Source organism: Hyaena hyaena, unplaced genomic scaffold (genome assembly GCF_003009895.1).
Source record: "Hyaena hyaena isolate Hyena2069 unplaced genomic scaffold, ASM300989v1 scaffold_459, whole genome shotgun sequence".
NCBI classification, from domain to species: Eukaryota; Metazoa; Chordata; class Mammalia; order Carnivora; family Hyaenidae; genus Hyaena; species Hyaena hyaena.
In genome coordinates this window covers 1,253,174-1,271,751 of record NW_024081093.1, presented here as the reverse complement: position 1 = coordinate 1,271,751, position 18,578 = coordinate 1,253,174, and the positions used below count along the sequence as shown (strand labels likewise).

Here is an 18,578-nt window from a genome sequence, read left to right as displayed (position 1 = left end):
GCTCAGTCCGTTAAGCATCCAACTTCAGCTCAGGTCATGATCTCACAGTTGGTGGGTTCGAGCCCCACATCGGGCTCTGTGCTAACAGCTCAGACCCTGGAGCCTATTTCAGGTTCTGTGTCTCCCTCTCTCTCTGACCCTCCTCTGGTCACGCGGTCTTTCTCTCTCTCTCAGAAACAAATAAAAAAAAAAATAAAAAGTCCCTTAAGAAATTATTTTTAGGGGCACCTGGGTGGCTTAGTCGGTTAAGCATCCGACTTTCGCTTAGGTCATGATCTCGCGGTTCGTGGGTTCGAGCCCCGCGTCGGGCTCTGTGCTGACTGCCAGCTCAGAGCCTGGAGGCTGTTTCAGTCTGTGACTCCCTCTCTCTCTGACCCTCCCCTGCTCACGCTGCCTCTCTCTCTCTCCTAGAAATAAATAAAACATTAAAAAAAAAAAAAAAGAAATTCTTTTGAGATAAACAACACCGAACTGACCAATTATACTCTAGCTGGTGGAACTCAAATGGGCAGATATTGGAGGAAGGTTACCTACCTACTGCGGGTGCATCATACTCGTCACCAAGCAGAATTTCTGGAGCAGAATATGCAAGAGATCCACAGCTTGTAGTGAGCTTCTTCCCTGGTTGAAATTTGTTGCTGAAACCAAAGTCTGTCAACTTTACAAGACCTTGTTTTTCGAAGAAGACTACATTCTCTGGTTTTAAGTCTCTGTGAACCACGTGGAGTTTATGGCAATAAGATATAGCATGAACAATCTGAGCAAAGTACTTCTTGGCCAGATCTTCATTAAGTCCCTCTTCGTGCTTCATTATGTAGTCAAACATATCTCCTCCATCCCCAAGTTCTAGAATAAGATAGAGTTTGGTCTGCGTGTCAATAACTTCGTAAAGGCGTACGATGTTGGGATGCTGCACTAGCTTCATGCATCTCACTTCCTGGAAAAGATGACCAGTGGCTAGAGTGTCCAATTTTGTCTTGTCAATAACTTTTACTGCTACTTTTTCACCTGTAAAGACATGCCTGGCAAGTTTAACCACTGCAAAATGACCTCGACCCAAGGTTTTATCCAGATCATATAATCCAGCAATCTTTCCATCATACCCTCGCTTGAATCCTGCCATGCTGGTCCAACAGAAGGAAAAATATCTAGACTGTTTGAAATGGATCTTCTCATATAAGAGTATCTGGTGAAAATAAGGAATTCATTTTCAGTGTCGCCACGGACATCTACAAAATAAGAGGAGAAACAAAATTCAGTTTCTGTAGCTTTTCCTTTTACAGCTTCCTTATTTTTTTTTTAAGAGAAGACTGAAATAAATGAATTGAGATACAAAAATGAGTAAGGGTCATTTAAAACAACCTATTTATATATTTTGGGTTTATGTTACAAAGGCTGAGAATTTAAATACCATATTAAATTTTGCAAACTGAAAAAAAAAAATTGGTTTGTTTAAACAAGTTTCTGGTGATGACAGAAATAAGCTAAACCTGGCAAGCTTGATAGGCTATGTTTAAAAAAAATTTTCCCCCAAAGTAATTTCAATTAGTGTCTTAAAAAACAAGGCAAGAACTAGAAAAAAAAGGGAAAACAGAATAGGCATTTGGACAGAAACCCAACAACTTCTTCCTGTTATTCCAAAACCAGTACTACATCCTGATAGTATCAAAACAATCCCTTCAGTGAAGCGTCCTCACACTCTCCCAGCGGGAACTACCTTCCCTTCCTCACTCCTCCGAAGCAGCTTGGGACACCTCAATCCCAAGAGGTCTCATTCTACAGATTTTTGTATACACCATTCCCCTCCTAAGGCTACAAGGTTCTTGGGGCGCCTGGGTGGTTCAGTCAGTTAAGCGACCAACTTTGGCACAGGTCATGATCTCACTGTTCTGGGTTCAAGCCTCACATCGGGCTCTGTGCTGACAGCTCAGCCTGGAGCCTGTTTCAGATTCTGTGTCTCCCTCTCTGACCCTCCCCTGTTTATGCTGTCTCTGTCTGTCTGTCTCTCTTTCAGAAATAAATTTTAAAAAATAAAAATTTTTTTAAAAATTAAAAAAAAAAAAAAAAAAGACTGCAAGGTTCTTGAGAACTCTAAGCTTCTATTTTTTTCCTTCTACCCTTCCACTCTCCTAAACAGTGTTTTACATATGACGGGTAATTAATGTTTTGTTAAACTCTGAAATTCAACTTCCTTTCAAAATGTTTCCAAGGCAATTGTTTGCTCTTGTGTCATAGTGACTAGAACAGCGACTGATACACAGTAGGTGCTTAATAAATGTTTGCTGCCTGGTACTCACTCTCTATACCTATCAGTTATGCTTACCTGTATTACAGTCTTCCAACTGTCAAACCAAACTCACTCACCACAATCTGCTTGTATTTTAAAACCAAACACGCAAGCATTCTTAAACCGTGGTTTTAAAGACCACATCTCCTACATGGCATTTAAAATTCTACACATTTATAATGTAAACTCTACATACAGAAATCAGCTCTTATAAATGACCTTGAGAAAAACAAAATGTATAAACTTACACAAATTAAGACATCACTTTAAATCTCACAAATTCAACACCCACTATGATTTTTTCTGACCAAAACTTAATAGAATTATTGTAAAATCTGAGGAATACGGCCATCTCCCAAGACTAGCTCTCTCCTATGAGAGCATACCCATCTCTTCTGCAAAGCCTTTTCTAACGCTCCCAGCATATACTTCCATGTTTCCAGTTGTTTTATTAAGAACAGCAGTTATATCATTTACTCCCACTTAGATGAAAATATCCCCAAAAAGTCAATCGTACATAAAATGAGGTGTTTTCTTTAAAGCACTGCATTCTTTCAATCTCATTTTTGCTTAAAAGAACAGAAGAAAAGCTAACATTAAACACCTACTATATGTATTTGTGCAAAATGAATCAAAGTGCTGCAACTAAGATTCAAACTGAATTCTTCTTTCAAAGCCCACGTTCCTTATAAACATTCAACCACACTAAATGAGGTTATGCTTAGGGTGAAATCTAGAGAGTTAAGTACCAACTACAAAAGAGGCATAAAGTCATTCTCACACGCAAACTGAAATGATCTGAAACACCCATCTGAGGCCACCCCCAAATATATAGAAATATATTAGCTTAAAAAGCCACTGTTAGTACATTTATTAATAAGTTTATATTTTAGTAATTACCATAATAATACACTTCAGTTACCATTCACTGAATAAAATCTCACTCATATACCAAATTCTTTATATCATCTTCATTTAATCCTTACAGCTGCCCTAGGAGATAGGGAGTATTAGCCCCATTCACGGAAAGTCACTGGCAGAGGCTATCAGGCCAGTATGTAAAAGACTAAGATTCAAACCCAGGGCTACCTGGCATCAAAATCTGTGCTTTTAACCACTATGCTACACTGCTCTTGCAAACTAAATTATTAATCCTGTTGCTACAAAGATTTTCAAAATAAGAAACCAATAGTACTACATACAGATGTTAGAGAAAAAGGAAATTTCTTCTATACTGTGTATTATCTTGTCACAAGAGCTAATAATTTCAATGATAAGATTAACAAGAAAATCCAAGTGGAAAGATGTCGCTTTATTTGGACAGTAGTTCCCCAAAAGAAAGTTTAATTCAGGCATACTTAATTTTCAAAAATAGCAACTCTAAGCTAACTCCAGGGGGCAGAAAACTATCTTTATATCTTTAATTTTGATTAATTATAAGAGCAGTAATTATTCTTAAAATTCGACCAGAGTCTATTAAGTTACAAGCTTGCAAATGCAACTTAAGCTTCCAGAACAACTTTAGGCTGCCCCCAAGTGATACAAGATTTGTTTTTCACATCACTTTAGTTTAGACTGTATTCTTGTTAAATGGCATATAAATCAAATTTTAGAAATAAATCTGAATTTAAATTAAATTTAAATTAACTAGGCCAATAACGCTGTCTTATTACAAAAGTAATAAATGTGTATATAAATAAGGAAAAAAGGTATTTTTCCAGGGTCTCTGACACCCAGAAACAATCAACAATTTAACATGTTGGTGTTTCTCTTCCCAGAACTGGGCCAGCAAAAGGGTATAATGAAAATAGTTTTTAATCTACTAGCAAGTTCATGGGAAAGAATCTAACAGGGTCTCTTCACGATGAGGCTATCTGATAGTAAAATAATCACTGTCACTATCAAGGAATTTACTCTCTCTGTACTTTGTTCCGTACACCCACCCCGCTCTAGGGTCTCGGAAACCACAGCGGTATACCTAAAAACAGGACATGATGATTAACTGGAGGTTGGAAGGAAAAATATCCTGGTTACTCATCGCCTTTTTAAGCACTAGCGCACTGTGCGACCCTACCATCAAGTACGCTTTGTGTTCGCACAGGAAGTAACTAAACTGTCCTGTGATCTCTGAGGATCCTGCAGTGCCCCGAAGTCATTCTGAACACAGTGCCGAGTGTTAAGATGTGGCTTATACAGAGCGCAGGTGACTGTGGTGGCTCCAGGACATACCCTGCAAACCGCATTCTGCATAATCCTTGTTACCACTGTGTTTTGTTAGTTGCTTCTTTCTCCTAAAAGAAAATACAGAAGGAGATTTTAGTTTAGTTCTGTTTGTGTTAACTTTGCTTAGAGTCAAAATATACATCCGAAGGCTGGATCCAGACAAACATAAAAATGGCAAATTTTCTTTAGGGACCCAGTATCTTTCTCCCCTCTATGAATTACAACCCATTCAAAGAATCTTGAGTACACAGCAATTTAACAGGAACAGATAAACAGAGATCGTTCCCGGCAGCCACGTCAGACAGACTCTACTAGGAGGAGGAAATAATAATAATCAACAACAGTGAAGTCGCCATTTTCCAAGTGCTTCCTGGGTAACAGGCACCAAATCCACGTCTCTCTGAATCGAAACCAAGAGCCTGCAAGCAGGGTGCCCTGAGGCCCAACTGGCCGCAGCAGCAGCAGCAGCGTAGACAGCTCCAATCCTGCCCTGCCTGGTTCCCGGGCCCGGCTCACCCGCAGGAGCCCATGCCGGGTCAAGAAACACTCCAACAGCCAAAGAGCGCAACCTTCCCGGCACACGACCTTCTAGCAGGCCGGCGGAAATCAATTATAATGCCAGCATCTGGGAGCACACAAAACACCTTCACACAGAGGCTTCCCATTCGTTAGGAAAAAGGAAACTATCACTGTGAACATGGAGAAAGTGACCAGATCGCTGAGACCTAAGTCTGTGGCACAAATGACAGTTCTGGCTGCAGTGCTGTACCGTACTCCCCACAACACCGGAATATCCCGCAAATACGGAAAGGCCTAAACATTCACACCAGGCCAAGGCAACGTACACAACGCACTACAGGTGAGCATCCAGGTAATCATTAGGCTCACGAGCAGGGCCACGTCTAGAGACAGGTAAAGCCTTGAATGCTCACCTGTTCCTGCAGCCCCGAGGAGGATTCGGGAGCTCCTGCCATTACCCTTGCTTGCTTCTCTTTCCACCAGCCCCTGCTGCATCCAGTCTCTAGGCAGAGGCCAGTGTGGGGGTCCAGTGCGGCCGAGCACTGGTCCTGAGCGCCAAGGACTGCATCTGAAACCCACCTCACATGTCACTAGCCACGAGACCTAAACAACACCTGACGTCTCTGTATGATCAGTTTCCTCACTAGAAAATGTTAACAGGAAAAGCACAACTTTATAGGCTGTGGGGAGAATTAAGGGGGTCAGTACAGGAAAAAGGCTCAGAATTAGGCCTGGCACAGTGTAAGTGGTAAACACGAGCTACCATCACCATTGTTACAACAACGGTATTGCCCTTTCTCCGAGCAGAAATTCCTTTACAACACCCCCCGTACCCCGAGAGAATGAACTTACTGAGCTGTTCAACTTCTTAAAATGCATGAAATTGAATATGATGGATGTAAGACTGTAATATGAGGAAAATAATATCTCTAGTTGGGCATCAAAGTCTGATAATTTTTCACAAAAAAATCCCACAAAATCTAAGTATTTGCTTTTAAAATATCAAGAGGACTTTCTTTCAAGTCTACCCTTTCAAAAAGAACTAAATGCTCCTTTACATTTTTTTCCCCAAAAGTAATATATTCTTACAGAGAACCTGGAAAATATACTCACAAGTAGAAAGAATAAAAAGGCATCCATAGTCCTACCACTGAAGACCAGCACTATTAATAGTTTGGCAATCTTCCTGCAAACATTTATAGTTTGTTCTTTCTTTTGTTTTACGAAGGTGTGATCATTCTACACCTAACTTTAGATCTTGTAGCCTGCTTTGTTCACTTGACCTATCGCTTTCCTTTTGGTATTTTGCTTCAATTATGAAGTTATGAGAGAAATATCTATGCAATATAGGCAAAAATATAATTAGAACATATAAATTGGCAAAGAGACCATTTTTTTTTTGACAAACCATCCATTATTCCACTCTCTGTGACAATCTCTGTTAGCAGTTTGGTACACTCGTCCACATTATTTTCTAAGTATAATTTATGCCAAGGAACAAATTTCTTTAATAAAATGGAGTAATACAGACAGAGACACAGAGAGAGAGAGGTTTACAACCATTTTAAAAGGATTTCTCTCTACAAGTTGATACAAATTCACTTTAGAAAATTTGGAAAATGCAGAAAAGCACATTACAGGAGGAAACAAATCACCTTATACTTTCTTTTTTTTATTTAATTTTTTTAAGTTTATTTATCTTGAGAGAGCCAGCGAGCGTGTGTGCACCGGGGAGGGGCATAGAGGGAGGGAGAAAGAGAATCCCAAGCAGTCTCCGTGCTGCCAGCACAGAGCCCAACACGGGGCTTGAACTCACTGTGAGGTCATGCATGACCTGAGCCAAAACCAAGAGGTGGATGATTAACCAACGTGCCCCATTCACCTTACACTTTCATCCAGGATGACCTCTCTTCAGCTTTGAGTATATATTCTTTATACCTATGCTTCTCACAAAGCTAAGATAGTATATACAAAGTCTGGTAACTTTTTCCTCTACTTTATATAACGAATATTTTCCCGTGCACTGAATTCTTCTAAATCAATATTTTTAATGACTACGTAACAAAGATGGCATCTTTTAAATGGCAAAACCACTAAGTGAGGCCATTCTAGAGCCTCAGTGTTACTTAGCATATGCTTACACATGCATATGACTGGGCTGGATCTAAATAAATGAAACAGGCCAACTAGTCAACGAGTGTTTATAATATGGAAATTCATGTTTGAGAAACAACTACCAGTGCATGTTGCAAGAATAGACTGATGCTCTCCCAGCTAAAGAGAGAAGCAAACCCAAGTGTGAGGGTGTGGCTGGAGAAGAGGAAGGAAGTGTGGGTGGCCCGGCACACATTGCGCAAACTGCTGAAAGCAGTGGCAGAACAAGCCTCTGTTAAACCTGCCGTCAGTCTGGAATTCACCCTGTCGTTCTGGTCAACATTCACTTTTAGATCGTAGATTTGCACGGACAGCATCCCATACAGTGTGGTGTGTGCATCAAAGAGATACACAGGTACGCTACTCCCGCCTCTCCGCAGGAGGGCTGAGGACGAAACACATGGAGCGAGGTGGCTCTGCGTGGCCATTCCTGGCCCAAGTACAGAGCGGAACAAAAAGGGCCACGTGCATAAATCAGGCTCCTCCTGCCTCTCCACGTTTTATTTGGGATATTATAAATTTCCCCCTAAAATCAGACCACCAGTATTTAAATATACAAAAACCTCCCAAATTAAATGTTTAAAAAAAAAAAATCCATGCCAATGTTCTCCCTCTAATACAGATAACTGAAAGGAGTTTTGCAAAGCCACGCTAAAACTGCATTTAAGCTTGTTACATACGAGAATCATCTGGTGTCTTTTACAAATACCAAAAATGAAAACTATAATTTTTACTCCTAGAAAATACTAGGCTAACCGGTATGCTTATAGAAAAACTAACGTAAGTGGAAAACCAACTCTCAATGAATATTACCACTCTGATCTTATTGCTACAATTTCAAAGACACCGGTAACAAAGATGCTATAGACTGAAAAGAAGACAGTGGACTAAATCCTCTGGGAATATCCATAACCTCCAGGTCAAGCAAAGTAAACACAACTCTACATGCAGTTGCCACTGCTGTTCCCTTTATCCAAAATCAACTGGAGTCCACATTTCTAAAATAGCGCTCCTCCTCCTGGGAGTTACCAATATAAGCCATAAATCAAAGATGAAGAAACCACAAATAGGTCAAGAGGTCCTTAGTTATGGAAGGACCCAGAGTTTTTCATGGGTCGGCTTGATCCTGCCACGTGGTTACCATGTAGCATTATGTGGTTATCAGTCTGCCCTCACTGGATGGACCCAAGATAGAACTGCAAATTCAAAGGTTAAATTGTTTATTATGAGAAATGTCCAAATGGGCAATATTATACCTCCAAATGTCTAGGAAAGTATTTTCCAAGGGACGGTAACTGCCTACTATTCTGCAAGTTTTCTTCCAAGTGGTCACTTTTAATGGACACCTCTGGGGCAACTGAGGCGACGAGGAGGGGAAGGCTCAAAGGACCGCTCTGCTCTCAGGCAGTGATGGGGTCACCAGTGCAGATCGATCTCATGAAGCACTGGCTGACGTAACTGTACTTTCTCTAAGTGAAACAAGCAACGGCCCAGGATATATCAAGGAATTTTTTCTTTTTTTTTTTTTTTACATTTATTTATTTTTGAGATAGAAAAGGAGTGAGTGCGCACACATGAGCAGGGGAGGGGCAGAGAGAGAGAGAGGGAGACACAGAATCTGAAGCAGGCTCCAGGCTCTGAGCTGTCAGCACAGAGCCCGACACGGGGCCCGAGCCCACGAACTGCAAGATCATGACCTGAGCCGAAGTCGGACACCCAAGTGACTGAGCCACCCGGGCGCCCCAAGGAATTTTAATGTATCCAGTAGTCAGGCAATTTATTCACCGATGTAGAATAGTACTAATTATTTGTAAAGAGAAAGGGGTTAACATTCAAGCCACAAAGCCTGGACCAGCAGGGCTGACAGTAAGTTCCAAATTCCTACACAGAATCTGCCTCTTGTTAAAATGATGAAAAATGCTAAGTGTGTCACCACTTCTGGCGACAGCCTGGTATAAAAGTGCTCACATAACAAATGGTGACTTAAGCAAAAGCTGGTATGTAGAAGTTACTCCAAAATAAATAAAGCCAACACTCACAATTACTCCTTGTTGCCAGGAAAACAATGCAAGTTGGAAGTTTGGAGAATTTAAAAACATGATAATCTAAATCTCTCTTCCAAACCTGTATTAATGCTGTCAAAGTTTTGTCATCTTCTTCTTTCCTTGCTGATATGATGAAGATGTTCATTTTAAAAAAATGGTCAGAAAAGAATACTGAAACAGAAAAAAAGTAAACTATTCTATAAACAAAACTATTGGTATCTAGCATTTCACTTACTGTCACTTGTTACAAGACTGAACCATCTGAGATTCTTTTACATTGTTAAGTCTGCAAATTATCTGATTTCTTTTTTTTTTACTTTTTTTAATGTTTTATTTACTTCTGAGAGAGAGAGACAGCTTGAGTAGGAGAGGGAGACACAGAATCCGAAGCAGGTTCCAGACTCTGAGCTGTCAGCCCAGAGCCCGATGCGGGGCTCAAACCCACGAACCGTGAGATCATGACCTGAGCCGAAGTTGGATGCTTAGCCGTATGAGCCACCCAGGCGCCCCAATCTGATTTCTGAAAAGCAATGTGGTAATACATACATCAAGAGCCTTAAAATAATTAATATCCTCAATTTGATAATCTCACAAGATTTATGTCTTAAAGGAATGAAGATGTTGAAAATTTTTACAGTTAACAATGTTCAATGATATTTATGTACACAAAAAAATTAAATAATCTAAAGGTATACAATAAGAAAACAATTGAATAAATCACAGTATACCTAACATTAACACTAGGCAGTCATATTTTCAGGCTACTTAAATTCATGGGAAATTCTCACAATAAAATGTTAAGTAAAAAACTTCATATGCCAAATTTCATGGCATATGATCTCAATTTTTTTAAGTGTATAATCTGCCTGCATATATATCTTAAAAATACCAAAATGTTAAGATGGTAAGATTACGGAATTTTTTTCTCTTTACGTTTTCCTGTTCTTTTCAAATTTTTGGCAGTGAGTGTGTGCTCCTTTTATAATCTAAAGAAGACAGAGGTTATTAACGTTTTGATTTTTTGGGGTACGCCTGGGTGGCTCAGTTGGTTGAGCGTCCAACTTCAGCTCACAGTTCATAGGTTTGAGCCCTGCACTGGGCTCTGTGCTGACAGCTTCAAATTCTGTGCCTCCCTTTCTCTGCCCCTCCCCCTGCTTACACTCGGTCTCCCTCTCTCTGTCTCTCTCAAAAATAAAAAATAAACAAAAATTTCTTTTAAATTTTGACTATTTTGTACATAATCACCCAATTATTATTATAGATCTATGAAAAGACTAATTTCCCTAAAAATATATGGTCTAAAACCTATTTACGTCATCTTAATAAACAAGACCTATTCGAGGAAATATTTTGCTTCCCTTGTGGGACAAGGTATGCAATCCCTTCAGGCTGAGGAGGACCAGGAACCACTGAGCCTGTTTTCATTAGCAAATATTTGAGTCCTAATCGTGTAGGACATAACACAGCTCTAGCCTCTACAACCTTCCAAATCAGTTATCTACACATAAAAAGATCAATAATTATACAGGTTAGCCTGGGGAAGGTGTGCCAAAGGACAAGCGCGGGACACTACGGAGGGAGGGTCCCAAAGACAGGGCAGCCCACAGACCAGAGCATATCCTTCAAGAGGCAGCAGGGCGACATCACTCTCAAAAGCAGGGGAAACAGACAGCGGAGCGTGCGTGCGGCTGGCTTCGGGAAGGAGTCTCAGCTTCGATGACGTCATGATTTGGGGTAGACGTGAGGTGGGGTAGACGTGAGATGGGTTAAGAAGGCTACTCCTGAAAAATACCCAATAGCTCACCACTGGAAAACTTGCCATACTCAATAATTCACCATATATTTATGAATTATACTTAAGTTCAATTAAGGTGTCATTAAAGAGTTAAAAATGCACAGAAGCAGCTTCTCATCATAGAGCTGGTAAGAGGTCTCCACAGAAGAGTAAAACCCCGGACAGTAACACGAAAGCAACATACAAATGAGGTCATCAGAGGATTTAAACCAATTTTCAAAGTTCAAGGTCCACTGTAAAGTTCCATAAAACACCAATTTTTGTTTGGACTTAGATTAGATCTCTCTCATTATCACCCATACTACTTTCCTAAAAATCTATCACTAGCCTAAAAAGGTTTCTATAGACAGGAGTCCAGTCCCATAACAAAGCCACAGCTGACCTGGTCTCATTTCAAATTTTAAAAATGTCTTTTACTGCCACAACTGCTCGTTTTAAAATTCCAGTTTTCTGTTAACGCAGGTCTCAAAAAGGGTAAACAATGTAATTTCTGGGAATCTATGTAGGTACTCTGGACTCTACAATCTGTTTCATCACTTATTCCTCAGAATCAGCAATGTAACAGAACCATCATACCCATTTTTACAGATGAGAAAGCAGGACCAAAGAAGAAAAGGACTCCCTTGCCCCAGCCCTACACCCAGGAAAGACTCCAGGGTCCTCCAATTTTTCCTCCAACAAGACACTACTTTCCTTTTACCTAGGACTTTCTAATTCCTAGGGAAAACAACAGCACTGAAATAAGTCTATTTTGGGGTGGTGGGGTGGCTCAGTTGGTTGAGTTTCCAACTTTGGCTCAGGTCATGATCTCGGGGTTGGTGAGTTCGAGCCCCGCATCTAGCTCTCTGCTGTCAGCACAGAGCCTGCTTGGGATCTTCTGTCTGTCTGTCTCTCTCTCTCCCCCTCCCCCTCTCTCTCCCTCTCTCTTTCTGTCCCTCCCCCACTCGTGCGTGGACATGTGTGCGCACTTTCTCTCTCAAAAATAAAATATTAAAAACAGTTAAAAATTTTAAAAAACTGTTTTGCAATTTCTCGTGTTCCTCTAATTCTGATATGCTAAGCTACTTACCTAGCCCAGTAATCAATTAAATGGAGGAAATTCCCTAGCAGCACCAAAGAATTACGTAATAAACATTACTAACAAACGATTCCATTAAAGACTTTTTGAAGCTTCTGTTTAAGAAATGAAGTTACAGGCAAATAACTATTCAAAAGACAGAGATATTTACTGATGGTGTAAAAATGGAATGGCGCCTTAAAAAGAACTTCACCTTAGAGTTTACACACAATTTTGTGATGCCAAGAACAGCCAGAGGCACAGAACAGCCAACACGAAACAAGTAATTCAGATGAATTTAGGGAGGTTCTATTTTCTGCTTAAAAACTGTATCCTTTCCCAAATGCAATTTTAATATACTTTGCAAATTACATGCTCTCCATTTGTTTCAGAAAAAGCATTTTCCTTCGCAAGAGGATTAGCGGATAGCCATAAAACAGGAGAGCAAAGGACACAATCAAGCCCTGAAACGGAGGCTGAATGAATATTCTCACTCCACATGCCCTTCAGTACGTACACACAATACTTTACACCAATAGAGAGAGAACTGTTTCGCTTGTAGGAAATGAGGTAAAACAGAAAGCCAAACTTTAGATTCAATCGCTCTGCTTTTGTCCACTGTTAAATAAAAGGTTATAGAGTATTAGGACTATTCTAAAAAGAGACCCATGAATACAGCACGCTCTGGCTTCATAAGCTCTCCATGAATATTCGTTAGCATGTTGTCCCAAATCTGAAATGAACTTTATCTAAGTTAAGTTATACTGCAAGAGTAAACCTACATTATCTAAAACATAATTTCTTTAATAAAGAAAAACCAACATGGTTGAGTATGTAGTAAATCCAGTTTAATTTATTATTCAAACATTTCCCCCTAGCTATGCAATATAAAGATAATATAATGGCCTGAGAGGCCTGTACACCGAGGGGGAGGGGCCATCAGAGAGGGGCTGGGAGGGCGTCCTAAGTTTCAGCATTTCAAACTACCACATGGGCCACCTTTCTTTCTTTTTTTTTTTAGTTTACTATTTTTTTTATCAAGGAGAGAGACAGAGCATGAGCAGGGGAGGGGCAGAGAGAGAGAGGGAGACACGGAATCCGAAGCAGGCTCCAGGCTCTGAGCTGTCAGCCCAGAGCCCAACATGGGGCTCGAACTCATGGCCACGTGACCTGAGCTGAAGTCGGACGCTTAACTGACCGAACCACCCAGGTGCCCCTGGTCAACCTTTCTTATTATCCTCACCAGAGAGGTGCGCTTTAGAAACGATCACACTTCATTGACTGGGCAGGCAAGAGCAGCAGCGTCACTGCGCAACACAGAGAGCACCACCGGACCTGGGGCCCAGGAAGTTACTCAGCTTCTACGAACAGGCACGTCTCAATCTATAAAACAAAGGTAATCGCCACCGTGCACAGCTATTAGGAAGGCTACGTGGGATAATACATATGAGCAGGATGTGAGTAAGACCAAATCACCCACTGTCTTTCCCCCAACTTTCCAGAACTGGCCTTCCTCCCAGGAGAGTCTGACATTGAGAGGGGTTATACACTTAGCCCCCAACCCCCTAACAGGCCCACCGAGTTGCCCCTGAACGCCGCTACTGCCCACACCAGGAAGACCGCCACCACTAGGGCTGTACAGTCTCTTACAGGCACGGATACACCAGAAGAGGTGTTCTCTCCCCAAAAGCTACCTTGGAGAGTTCACTCAGGAGGCATCTCAGGGAAACTCATTTCCTCGTTTGAGCGAAGAACTGAAAGTGATGACTGACGGGAAGAGGCCTTTCAGAAGAGAAACCTGAGGGAGCTTGCTGTGACCGGGGCAATAATACACGCGGAGCACAGGCGATGAGGTCAGTCAGGTAGGCGGGGGCCAGGCACCCAAAGCCTTGCATTCCATGCAAATCACCTGCGGTTCCTTAAGTCTGGTGAGCTCTTACCGTGCTTCAGGGCCCCGCTGAAAGGTCAACCCTCCTGAGTGTGTCCTTCCCCTCCCCACACCCCTGCACACCAGCTCCCGTGCCATTCCTTTCCCATCAGGGCCCTTATCTCAACTGCGGTTATATAATTCCTTGGGTGATTATGAGAGTAACAATCTGTGTCCCCACTTCAACTAAATGACAGCTTCAGTCCGTGTAAGGCCCACGTCCATTTTATTCTGCTCTCTATTCCAGGGCTTGGCCAGTATAGCATCTACTCAAAAGACACAGATACATCCTACTAAATGAACACATGAAAGCTGGCACTAAGAAGCCAAAGAGGAATCCTGAGCAGGGGAATGGCAATCAGAGACGGCAGTTACGCAAACCACTCCGGCAGCAGAGCAAGGGCCAGACTACGGCTGGGGACGACTGAAAATGTCTCCAGGTAAATGATCGCTCAAAGACCTAAACACGAAGGCCACCAGTATGTGGGCAGTGACGACGAGCATGCGATGGAGGAGACACATTCAGGAAGCAGAATCCAAGAACTCAGGGCATGGGGGGTGGGGGGAAGGCAAAGCAGAGAGGGAAATCCAGAATGACTCAAGCGGAGAGTGGTGGCAACAGTGGCGCCCTTCACTCAGATGGGAAATACACAGAACAGGAGCATTTCCTGAGCATGTGCTGCATGCCAGTGCCAAGGGAAAGACCTGCTTCCAGTTCCAAAATGCTATGACTGAAAAACAATTTAAATTTAGCCCAGCTGTATTAAAATGGCTCTCAATGAACTAACTGATAAAATCAACAAAGTAAAGTTTCGATTTCTGAAGTTTCTTCATCATGACACCACTTGTGTACACCGACTGTGCATGAGGCAGTACTTTGGTCTGGGGATGCTGAAATCAAAGAAGTGGTCTCTGCCTTCCGGAAGCTGAGTCTTTTCAGTTTGAGAAAAACTTTACCTGCATATGGACAATGAGAAACTGAGGCCCAGGGAGGCTATGATCTGACCATTTCTATGACCCATAACCCACGTTTCTGGAGCACAGACTTCATAACCTCCATGACATTTCCAAGCCAGTACACGGCGGGAGGTGGGGGTGGGGGGGATATGTATTTAGACCCAATCCTGCTTTGAACCAGAGACACTGCAGAACTTAAAGCATCGCAGAACAGGGTCTGTGATGGACTCTGAACTAACTGCTGAACAGCCTCCCGGCAGCACTTTCCCAATACAAGGAAGGAGAGAGAAAGAAGCCTGGTTTGTCATGGAAGAGCCTACCTGAGCAGAAGCCAAATGCTGGAGGTGCCAAAGCAGACTCTCAGGAGGCTCCGGAAGCAGCCGAGAAATAAGAAATGAGCGTTCGGGGAAGGGACAGCAGGAATCTCCCAGACAGGCTCCTCCCTACCACCGTCAAGGAAGGGATCCCCCTGGGATGTCAGGCGGCATCCCAGGGCGGACTTGCAGAAAAACAGATGAGGAAACAATCCAGCGCGAACAATGTAGCTCCAGACCATCCAGAGCAAACACACGGCCAAAATCTCGTGAGGCTATAAAATCCGAGAGATTTTACACGGGCTCTTTGCAAACAACAACAAAAGACCAAAAGCACTGCCCTCTCCATGCTCAAAACCCCTGCCCTGTTCTTCTCCCTTCCTTTTCATACTCTTTTAAAAAAAAAAAGAACTGTCTTTACCTCCACTTCTTTTCACCCATTTAGATCTAAGTTCTTCCTCCACCACTTAACCTTATCTTTCCATCCTCCCTGAATCCTCTGAGCGCTTTACCCGTTTTTTCTACCTGGGATCTCTACCTGGCCCTCAAGACCAGTCCAACGTCACCTCCTCCGTGGAGCATTCCCAAGTCGGATTGCTCCTTGTTCCCATCGTTGTGCTTCTACAGAGTTTTGCCTCGGCCTGAGCACAGCATTCACTGGATCTTCTTGTTACTGTTTACTTCGGAGGTCCCAATAGCCTGCAAGCTCCTGAAGGCAGGAACTGGTTTTTATTCCACTTTATATTGCTACCCTGAACCCAGGCCCGCAAAAATAGACATACAAAGGTGCCATGAATATATGATCATATTAAGTTGATCTTCAAAACTGCTAGAATCCACTCAAGTAACTTTTCCACCTAAGTTGCTCTAAGAATTTACCTGCGCGCGCGCACACACACACACGTACCTAAGTTATGAATAATAGTTTTATTAGAAAAGCATCTTGGTTAAAAACTGTCTTCCAATTGTTAAGCAAACAGCGTGCATGCAGTTCAAATAGGTCGAGTCCTTCATCTATGCTTTTAATCCCTAAAATTCTGATCATATGGAAAGCTCACTTGTGCCCCTTCCCTCCTGGGTAGCGTACTGAGCTCTTAGGCCCAGACAAGCTGCTACAGGGAACACATCACGCCTTATTCATACCAATACTTAGAACCATGGCTGTTTAATTATCTCCAAAAACAAGTAACTTCTTTTCCATTTAGTTTCACTTTCTATATGACAAAAACACCCACAGTCTTAGATGAAGAGTATTTTCTATGACCAGTAAAAATATCATGAAAGCCCTTCAACTTTATTAAGGACATAAAAAAGCCTTCATTGTAGGATTATGGGATTAAGTTTGACTATAAAGTTCAGTGTGTACTTCTGTTCTAGAAAAAGAAAAATTAGGATAACTTCGGAGTTCTTGTATGTTTTACACTAATGGATCTTACTGCAGTGATACTGAAAAATATACTCTTAATAGTGAAAAACTAATAGGGTGAGAGCCATTTCTGTGCATAAAATAAAAACTGCAGATTTAGAAAAGAGAAAGGTGACACTCAAAGCTCCGTGCCCAGAAAACCCTGAAGATGTAAGGAAAGTTAGCACCGTGCACTTAATTTTTCAGTTCCTACACTGCTTCAATATGTGACCTTGGGAATGTCACGTAATTTCATTTCTAGTTCTGTAAAATGGGAATGTCATCTATTTTCCAAATAGGGACAATAAAATAGGTAAAAGAATCCATTCGTATTTTTTTTTTTTTTACAGACACTTGTCTAATTAGTATGCTTAAATCACCACTTGTACAGTGCATTCCTCCTCAGGAATCCAATTCCAAGAGAAATATTTAAGCAGACGTTGAAGACAGATTTCCTTAAGGGAACGGTTTTATAAATCTGGAAAGCAATGTAACAAGATCATAAATTAATAAATTGATTACATAAACCTTGACAGCCCCTGGCTTTAAAGCACACTGATGCACATTCTGGTAAATTAGAGGGATTTGAGATACATGTCCCAACCGGGTACAAGGAACCCGAATTGAAGGGTCTGATGTTTGAAAGAAATTTAGTGAAAATTCAGCAGGATACTCAACATCTGCAGTTCCATCACCTGTAAACCATGCTTCACCTTAAAACCTGGTAAAATGTGAAACGCATTAAATCGGCTTTACCACCCGTTCCTAAGACTTTGAGAACGCACTCAATTTTAAAAAAGGGAAAAAAGTAACCTAACAATTTGAAAGGTCCTATATCCTCAAACCTCTATAGAGAACCCTACTGCTAAATTCTCCCCAAATACTGTGCGTGAAACCGATCTCCCCACGAACCTATCTGATTGTATCTGATCCAACCGTTAGGAATAGCACAGCTCCAAGAACGCCCCCCCCACTGTGCCCCCTCCCCCCAGGAAAAAAGACTGTCACTTTCCTAGATCCCAAGTCCAAGTTAAAGGCAGGAAGGTTTTTGCAAAATGGTCCAGAAAGAAATCAACAGGCGATGACTATGGAAAAGAACGGAGGTTTCCCAATTTGAAAATAATAATAATAATAATAATAATAATAATAATAATAATGCTAGCTCTCCCCTGGGAATGGCCCTGCTGCTCCTTCCTTACCCCGATGCCCTTTCTCTACAGACAACAATATCCCCATTCTATTGTAAGCCTGCAGTTTTACCAAGGAAGCCCCTTGCCGCGGCCACATTTCCAGATTCGTTTGAAAAAGGAAACCCATTCCGAGAACACACACCCCACGAGAGAACCCAGGCGCGGGGAGCCCGGCCGGGGCGCGGGGCCCCGCGGCGCCGCACTCGGCCCCGCTCGGGGCGGGGCGCGGGATGCGGGCGCCTCCCGAGGTGCCGCAATCCGGCCGCGGCCGCAAGGGCAGGGCCTCCGGGAGCCCGCGGCCGGCCGCCGCCGCAGTGCCGGCTCCCGCCGGGCCCGCCGCCGCCCCGCCGCCAGGCCGCGCCGCCGCCGCGCGGGCTCGGGCCGCCGCAGTCGGGGCTCCGCGTCCTCCCGGGCCCGCGCTGCGGCCGGCGCGGGAAGCGCGGAGCGCGCAACTTACTTTCCGCCTGCGGCGGGCGCCCCGGCCCGGACGTCCAGCCCGGCCACGGCGCAGGCTACCAGGCGGCGGAGGCCAGCCCGCATCCCGATCCCAGGCCGCCGCGCCCGACCGCACTCCGCGCCTGTCCCTACCTCAGCCGGCAGGCAGGCGTCCGTCCGCAGCGGCCGCGGCGCCAACGACTCCCTCCCGGCCGCCGAATCCCCGCACCCAGCGCAAATCATAATACCGAGCGGGCGGCCGGGCGCGGG

General features: G+C 42.9%; 1 protein-coding gene across 2 annotated transcripts in view; it reads right to left on the bottom strand.

Moving 5' to 3' along the window:
* Positions 1 to 18,578, bottom strand: part of SNRK (SNF related kinase) — a 58,227-nt gene extending 39,649 nt beyond the window's left edge. Inside the window, exons 1-3 of one of the 2 annotated variants that reach the window (XM_039253734.1) lie at positions 18,462 to 18,578; positions 4,362 to 4,578; positions 535 to 1,229 (exon numbers count right to left, since the gene is read on the bottom strand). In XM_039253734.1, the coding sequence (XP_039109665.1) occupies positions 535 to 1,123 (589 nt within the window). In that variant the 5' untranslated portion in view covers positions 1,124 to 1,229; positions 4,362 to 4,578; positions 18,462 to 18,578. The remainder of the gene's footprint in view (positions 1 to 534; positions 1,230 to 4,361; positions 4,579 to 18,461) is intronic. The other variant, XM_039253733.1, reaches the window with a different exon arrangement.